This window comes from Sapajus apella, unplaced genomic scaffold (genome assembly GCF_009761245.1).
Source record: "Sapajus apella isolate SASKATOON/1434 unplaced genomic scaffold, GSC_monkey_1.0 scaffold154, whole genome shotgun sequence".
Lineage (NCBI taxonomy): Eukaryota > Metazoa > Chordata > Mammalia > Primates > Cebidae > Sapajus > Sapajus apella.
Window position 1 is genome coordinate 1,632,148 of NW_022437094.1, and position 8,389 is coordinate 1,640,536.

The window sequence follows — 8,389 nt, forward strand, 5'->3', positions numbered from 1 at the left end:
TCTCAATCCAGAGTTTCTGGTTGCTGTTCTTTTGTGGGGGTGGGGCCAGCCGAGCCTGATCGCCTGGCTCCCTGCCTCAGAGCCTTTTTTTTAAGTTGGTATTCCAGTCGCCTGTTGAAGAGGCGCCGGGGTCTGTTTGTTTTCCCCTGCGGCCACTCACTGGGACGGCTTAAACATCGGCACTGAGGTTTGTGGCGCTTTTTTTTTTTTTTCTTTTTTTGCCCTGGAATCTACTGTCTTGGTTCTCTGCTCAGTCCCCTTTTTGAACCAGTGTATGGGTGACTTCCCGTGGCTCCAATCGCCAGCCTAAAGGGCCCCCGGACAGGTGTATTTTGTACGGAGAACCGCGGCTCCGGGGCGCCGACAAAGCAGCCGCGCGGGGCAAAGCAGCGGCGCTGGCCGGCACAGCCGTGCTGGCCGCAACAGCCGCGCTGGCGACCGTGGAGCACCTCTGCCCAGGAATTTCCTAGTCTGTGGGCAATAAAAACGCGGCGTCCACTCACCCTCTGCGCTTTCACTGGGAGCAGCAATCCTGAGCTGTTCCTAAACGGCCATCTTGCAGGGTGGTCCCCGCTGTGTTTGACTCTTATTGGTGTATAGGAATGTTTGTGAATTTTGCACATTGATTTTGCATCCTGAGACTTTGCCGAAGTTGCTCATCAACCTAAGGAGATTTTGGGCTGTGATGATGGGGTCTTCTTTAGTTTATTTTTCCAAATGATCATATATTAATCAATTTCCATATGTTCATCGAGCTTAAAAAATCTTTCTTGATGTAGGGGACTCCTCAATATACAATTATATCATCTGCAAATAGAGACAATGTGACTTCCTCTGTTCTGAATTGAATATCCTTTATTTCTTTATCTTGTCTGATTTCCCTGGCCAGAACATTCACTACTATGTTGAATAGAAGTGGTGAGAGAGGGCATCATTTTCTTGTGAAGATTTTCTAAGCGAATGCTTCTAGCTTTTTCCCATTTTGTATATTATTGTCTGTGAGTTTGTCATAGGTAGCTCTTATTATTTTGAAGTATGCTCCATAAATACCTAGTTTATTGAGAATTTTTGGCATGAAGAGCTGTTGAATTTTGTTAAATGCCTTCTGAGCATCTTGAGATAGTCATTTGTTTTTTTGTCTTTGGTTCTGTTTATGTGATGGATTATGTTTATTGATTTGCATATGTTGAACCACACTTGCACTCCAGTTATGCAGGTGACTTGATCATGGTGGATAAGCTTTTTGATGTACTATTTGATTTGGTTTGCCAGTATTTTATTGAGAATTTTCTCATCAATGTTAATCAAAGATATTGGCCTGAAATTTACTTTTTTTGTTGTTGTTGTGTCTCTGCCAGGTTTTGTTATCACGATGATGATTGCCTCATAAAATGAGTTGGGGAGGATTCCCTTTTTTCTACTGTTTGGAATAGTTTCAGAAAGAATGGCACCAGCTCCTCTGTACTTCTGGTAGAATTCAGCTGTGAACCCTTCTGGTCCTGGACGTTTTTTGGTTGGTAGGCTATTACTTGCTGCCTCAACTTCAGAACTTGTTATCTTTCTATTCAGGGAAGCAACTCCTTCCTGGTTTAGTTCTGGGAGGGTGTAAGTGTCTGGGAATTTATCCATTTCTTCTAGATTTTCTGGTTTATTTGTGTCAAGGTGTTTATAGTGCTCTCTCATGGTAGTTTTTATTTCAGTGGAATTGGAGGTGATAGCTCCTATATCATTTTTTGCATCTATTTGATTCTTCTCTCTTTTCTTCTTTATTAGTCTGGCTAGTGATCTATCTATTTTGTTGATGTTTAAAAAAATCTGCTGGATTCATTGATTTATTTTAAGGGCTTTTTGTCTCTATCACTTTCAGTTCTGCTCTGATCTTACTTATTTCTTGTCTTCTTTTAGCTTTTGAATTTGTTTGCTCTTGCTTCTCTTGTTCTTTTAATTGTGACGTTAGAATGTTGATTCTAGATCTTACCTTGTTTCTCATGTGGGCATTTAGTGCTATATATTTCCCTCCATACACTGCTCTCAATGTGTCCCAGAGATTGTGGCACGTTGTGTCTTCAGGCTCATTGGTTTCAAAGAACATCTTTATTTCTGCCTTCATTTCATTATTTATCCAGTAGTCATTCAGGAGCAGGTTGTCCAGTTTCCATGTACTTGTGTGATTTGGGGTAAGTTTCTTAATTATGAGTTCTAATTTTATTGCACTGTGATCTGAGAGACTATTTGTTATGATTTGTATTCTTTTGCATTTGCTGAGGAGTGATTTACTTCCAATTGTGTGGTCAACTTTAAAATATGTGCTATGTGTTGCTGAGATGAATGTATATTCTATTATTTGAGATGGAGAGTTCTGTAGATGTCTATTATGTTCACTTGGTCCAGAGTTGAGCTCAGGTCCTTAATATCCTTGTTAATTTTTTTGTCTCATTGGTCTGTCTAATATTGAGAATGGGGTGTAAAAGTCTCACTTTATGAATCTGGGTTCTCCTGTATTGGGTCTATATATATTTGGGATAGTTAGCTCATCTTGTTTCATTAATTCCTTTACCATTATGTAAAGGAATGGTAAAGGAATGCCCTCTTTGTCTCTTTTGATCTTTGTTGGTTTAAATTCTGTTTTATCAGAGACTAGGATTGCAACCCCTGCCTATTTTTGTTTTCTGTTTGCTTGGTAATTCTTCCTCTATTCCTTTATTTTCAGTCTATATGTGTCTTTGCCTGTACTATGTGTCTCCACCTGTGCGATCTGTCTCCTGAATACAGCACATCGATGGTTCTTGACTTTTTATCTAATTTTTCAGTCTGTGTCTTTTAATTGGGGGCATTTAGCTCATTAACATTTAAAGTTAATATTGTTGTGCGTGAATTTGATCCTGCTATTTTGATGCTAGCTGGTTGTTTTGCCCATTGGTTGATGCAGTTTCTTCATAGTGTCAATGCTCTTTGCGATTTGGTATGTTTTTGCAGTGGCTAGTACCAGTTGTTTCTTTCCATGTTTAGTGCTTTATTCAGGAGCTCTTGTAAGGCAGGCCTGGTGGTGATATAATCTCTCACCATTTGCTTGTCTTTAATGGATTTTTTTCTCTTTTTGGCTGGATATGAAATTCTGGGTTGAACATTTTTTTCTTTAAGAATGTTAAGTAATGGCCCCCACTCTCTTATGGCTTGTAGGGTTTCTGCCGTGAAATCCACTGTTAGTCTGATGGGCTTCTCTTTGTTGGTAACACGACTTTCTCTCTGGCTGCTCTTAACATTTTTTCCTTCATTTCAACCTTGGTGAATCTTATGATTATGTGTCTTGGGGCTGCTCTTCTTGAGGAGTATCTTTGGGGTGTTCTATGTATTTCCTGATTTTGAATGTTGGCCTGTCTTGGTTAGGTTGGAGAAGTTCTCCTGGGTAATATCCTAAAGAGTGTTTTCCAACTTGATTTCATTCTACTCATCACTTCCATGCACACCAATCAAACATATATTTGGTCTTTTCACAAAATCCCATATTTCTTGGAGGCTTTATTCATTTCTTTTCACTCTGTTTTCTCTAATCTTGCCTTCTAGGTTTATTTCATTTAGTTGATCTTCAATCTCTGATATCTTCTCTTCCACTTGTTGATTCATCTATTGAAATTTGCGTATGCTTCACGAAGTTGTTTTGCAGTGTTTTTCAGCTCCATCAGTCGTTTATATTCTTCTGTAAACTGGTTATTCTAGTTAGCAATTTGTCCAACTTTCTTGAAGATTTTTAGCTTTCTTTCATTGGGTTACAGCATGCTCCTTTAGCTCAGAAAAGTTTGCTATTTCCCACCTTCTGAAGCCTGCTTCTGTCAATTCATCAAACTCATTTTCTGTCCAGTTTTGTTCCCTTGCTGGTGAAGAGTTGTGATTCCTTCGCGGAGAAATAGGCGTCCTGGTTTTTGGAATTTTCAGCGTTTTTGCATTGGTTTCTACTTATCTTCATGGATTTATCTACCTTTGGTCTTTGAAGTCAGTGACCCTTGGATGGGGTCTCTTAGAGAACGTCCTTTTTGTTAATGTTCATACTACTTCTTTCAGTTTGTTAGTTTTTGATACTATTTCTTTCTGTTTGTGAGTTTTCCTTTTAACAGTCAGGCCCCTGTGCTGCAGGTGTGCTGGAGTTTGCTGGAGGTCCACTACAGACCTCACTTGCCTGGATATCACCAGCAGAGGCTGAAGAACATCAAAGATTGCTGCCTAATCATTCATCTGGTAGCATAATCCCAGAGGGGTACCTGCCAGATGCCAGCCAGAGCTCTCCTGTGTGAGGTGTCTTTCAGCACAGACTGGGAGGTGCCTCCGGGTCAGGGTACACAGGATTCAGGGAGCCATTTGAGGAGGCAGCCTGTCCCTTATCAGAGGTTGAATTCTGTGCTGGGAGATCCACTGCTCTCTTCAGAGTTGAGTTGGAAATGCAGAAATCACCCAACTCCTGTGTCTATCTGCCTGGGAGCTGCATGCCAAAGCTCTTGCTATTGGACCATCTTGGGCTAGCTCCCAAATACTTTCACATATAACTTTTCTTAACTAATTCTGAATTCATTATCAGTCATTTCATAGAACTCTGTTCATTCAGGGTCCATAATTAGAGATTTATTAGTCTAATTCTGTGATTTCTAAAAATTATTTGTAATTTTTTTGTCCTTGTTTTTCTGCCTATGCATTTGAGGACATGGCCACCTCTTTCAGCCTTTGTAAGTGTTCTTGGGAAATGATAATCTTTCTTTTTTTTTAAGCTCTGAATAGAAGAATTATTTACATAAATAGGTGATATTTACCAGTCCTCTACAGCAATAATCAGTCTTTATAGTGAAACATTACATGCATTCTCATTACAGTCTGAAAACAAGGCCAGGCATTCTTTTCATTTTTATAATTAGTATTATTCTGGAAGTTCTAAGTGATGCGTTCAGATAACAACAAACCTAAGCATATCAAAATTATTATTAAAGTGAACAGGATGAGGTGTAGTGCCTTGCTCATGTAATTCCAGAACATTTGAAGGCCAAGGTGGGAGGATCACTGGAGGCCAGATGTTCAAGACCAGCCTGGACAACGGAGTGAGATCCCATCTCTATGAGTGAGAACATGTGGTGTTTGATTTTCTGCTCTCATGGAGTGAGACAAGTGTGAGCATTCTGTAAAGCACCTCACAATGGTGAGGAAGCTGGATGTTCGTTTACAACTCTCTTTTCTCCTGCAGAAACATGTGCCCAAGGAAATCCTCTGTGGCACTGTTACAGCTTGAGAGAGGGTGATACAAAGTGAAACTATTCCTCTTACCCTTTGAATACAGTTGTTATCAGTTCTATGGCTGGAAGGGCTATCTCCAAAATTTAGGGATATGGATGAATATATTCTTATCTGGGGATATTTGGTAGTTGGATTTCTGTGATGGGGACTGGATCTTGAGAACTCTATTCCATTATCTTGCTGACATCACTCTCTTTACTTTCCCCTCAGTTTATTTTTAGTAAAGGTTTCAAGACAATTCAATGAAGAATTAGTAGTCTTTTCATCAAATGGTTCCAGGAAAACTAGATATCAACATGCAAAAGCATAAAGTTGGAGCCCTGCCACATACACACCATATACAAAACCAATGTAAAATGAATCCAAGACCTAAATGTAAAAGCTAAAACTGTAGTATTTTTATAAGTAAACATGAGTACATCTTCATGACCTTGGGGTACTAAAAGTTTTCCTAGATACAGCTTCAAAAGCACAGGCAATAAAAGAAAACATGATGAATTAGAATTTGTCAACATTTACCAAAAATTCTATTCCAAAACACAGCTTCAATAAAGTTCAAAGAAAAGACACAGACGGGGGAAAATATTTGCAAATTATATAACAACTAGAGAGTTACATTCCAAACATACGAAGAACTCTTACAACTTCATAATAAAACTATAACCCAACTTATAATGCACAATGGATTTCAATAGACATTTTCCTAAAGAAAACATACTAATTGCCCATAAGTGCATGAGAGAATGTTTAGCATAATTACTCATTAGGGAAATGCACATTAAAACCACAGGAATTATCAATGAACATTTACTAAAATAGTTATAAACAAAGAGGATGAGGGTTAATGAGCATGTGAAGAAATTAAACTCTCATACTTTGCTGGTAAGGCTGTTGTGAAACTGGTCCAGACTCTTTGGAAAACAGTTTGGCATTTTCTTAAAATATTAAATGTAAGTTTTTCATAAGACTCAACTATTTCATTCATCTACGTATCTATATATATGCTCAAGAGATGAAAACAAATATTCATACAAAGACTTATAAAAAATATGTAATTATATTGCTGATTTTTGCAGCATAATTAGTAATAGCCAAAACTGTTAGTCCAACTGTTCAGTTACTAATGAATAGATAACCAAATTGGGTATATTTATTTAATGGAATACTCTTTATCCATAAAAAAGAACCATTTATATAAATCTTGAAAACATTGTGCAGAGTGGACCAAATCAGACACAAAATACTACATATTATATGATTCAATTTCTAGAAAGTGTTCGGAATATAAATCTATATAAATAAAAATTAAATTAGTGGATACTAGTGATTGGGGGAATAGAGAAATGAAGAGTAATTGCTAAATGGCATGTGGTTTTTGAAATGGGTGATAAAAATGTTCTTTACCTAGATTGTGGTGATGGTTGAACAATTATGTAAATTTATTTGCGATCATTAAACTGTACATTTGATATGGGGAATCTTATTTTGTATAAATTATGCTGCAATAAAGTTTTATTACACGAATGAAGTAAATAATGACAAATTACTGCACTAGGTTAGTGTGAAGTAATATTACAAAAATGTTTATAAGTTAAAAGAAAATCCACATATTTATGAATATATTATTCTACTCTATAACTCACTCTGGTTTTTCTGGAAGTATTACAGAAGACAAGTTAGAAACAGCATCATGGGAAAGCACTTTAGGCTCTCATTCACACTTTCTGCATTCAGATCTCAATTACAGCTTTTGCTAGCCAAGGGATCTTGGACATGTTATTTAACTTTGCTTTTCTTCAGTTATTTCTTCAGTAAAATAGAGATAATGAATAGCTTCTACATCATGAGCTTGTTGTGATGTCAAATATTTAATACAGGTAAAGTTCTTAAATGTTATTAAGTCCTAAGTAGACAGTAAATTGTAATTATATGTTTTCATCTATTATCTTCATTATTGACAAAATAAATGAAGAAATCCGTTTTCAGGAACAGGTCTTGATTTCTCGCTTTTCGTTTGTTTCCTTTAGGTGTCTTTAGTGCCCTGGGTTTTCCTGTGACCCAATGCCCACTGGGGCTGAATGCCAAAGGACTTCCCCTAGGCATCCAGGTTGTGGCTGCACCCTTTAATGATCACCTGACCCTGGCTGTGGCCCAGTACTTGGAGAAAACTTTTGGGGGATGGGTCTGTCCAGGAAAGTTTTAGGAGGACCTTCTCCAAGGTTAATGTGTGTGTGTGTGTGTGTGCGCGCGCGCGTCTGTGTGGTGGTATTCTATTAATTGCTTTAGATCAAACCCCAGCAGGCAACTGAATAAACAACTGGGGAATTTATTTACTCATTTAGTTATTCTTTCTACCTTTATTTTCTTCGCTAACTGTGGCCTTACTAAAATGGTAATATTTGCTTCCTGCCTTTATGTTACTGGAAAATGAGGACATGTAAAGGGATAAGTGTAATAAAGTTTCTTAAATGCTGGAATCCTGTCTGCTTTGCGTATAGTAGAGACATCAAAGAAGGAAACGTCCAATGTTAAGGAGGGATCTTAAGGAAAAGAAGATATGATTCTGAAACTGACAAATGGAGAGTTAAGTGCTTTCCAGGCAGGCCATTAAGTAAGGGAATTCCAGTTAGAAGGAGCTACAGTGAAAAAGGAAAAGAGATGCTGCTATAAGTTCATATTGCTGATAGGGAACTGGAAGGGGGTATATAAGTAATGAGACCATAGTAAGAAAAGCTATTCCAATACTCCCTTAAAGTATTTCATAATTTTGTTCACTAAAAGATCCTAGAAGCAACAGGCCCTAGAACAACATTTTATATATGGATTTAGAAAGTCATTGTTTTGCAACCATCAAAATAATACTTAATTCATACATAACTCATCAATGGAATGTAAAACCACTGGATAAAAGTTTGAGAAACCGAATAGTTATAGTCGCAAAATATCTTTTCACCTATCACTTATTAATTTCAAGGGTGGGGAATATTACCTTTAGAGTGCAGATATATGGTAAACACTACCATAATGAAATGATCAACATTAGTCTGAACAACAAATAATAGGACAAATTGATGCCAAATGTATTCTGTTGATATACACCAAGAAGGATAGATCA

The 8,389-nt window shown here is 37.5% G+C and overlaps 1 protein-coding gene across 2 annotated transcripts in view; it reads left to right on the forward strand.

Annotated features, from left to right (window-relative positions):
- Positions 1-7,751, forward strand: part of FAAH2 (fatty acid amide hydrolase 2) — a 286,150-nt gene extending 278,399 nt beyond the window's left edge. For both annotated transcript variants that reach the window (XM_032266098.1, XM_032266099.1), the window contains one exon: positions 7,302-7,751. In XM_032266098.1, the coding sequence (XP_032121989.1) occupies positions 7,302-7,477 (176 nt within the window). In that variant the 3' untranslated portion in view covers positions 7,478-7,751. The remainder of the gene's footprint in view (positions 1-7,301) is intronic.
- The last annotated feature ends 638 nt before the right edge of the window (positions 7,752-8,389 follow it).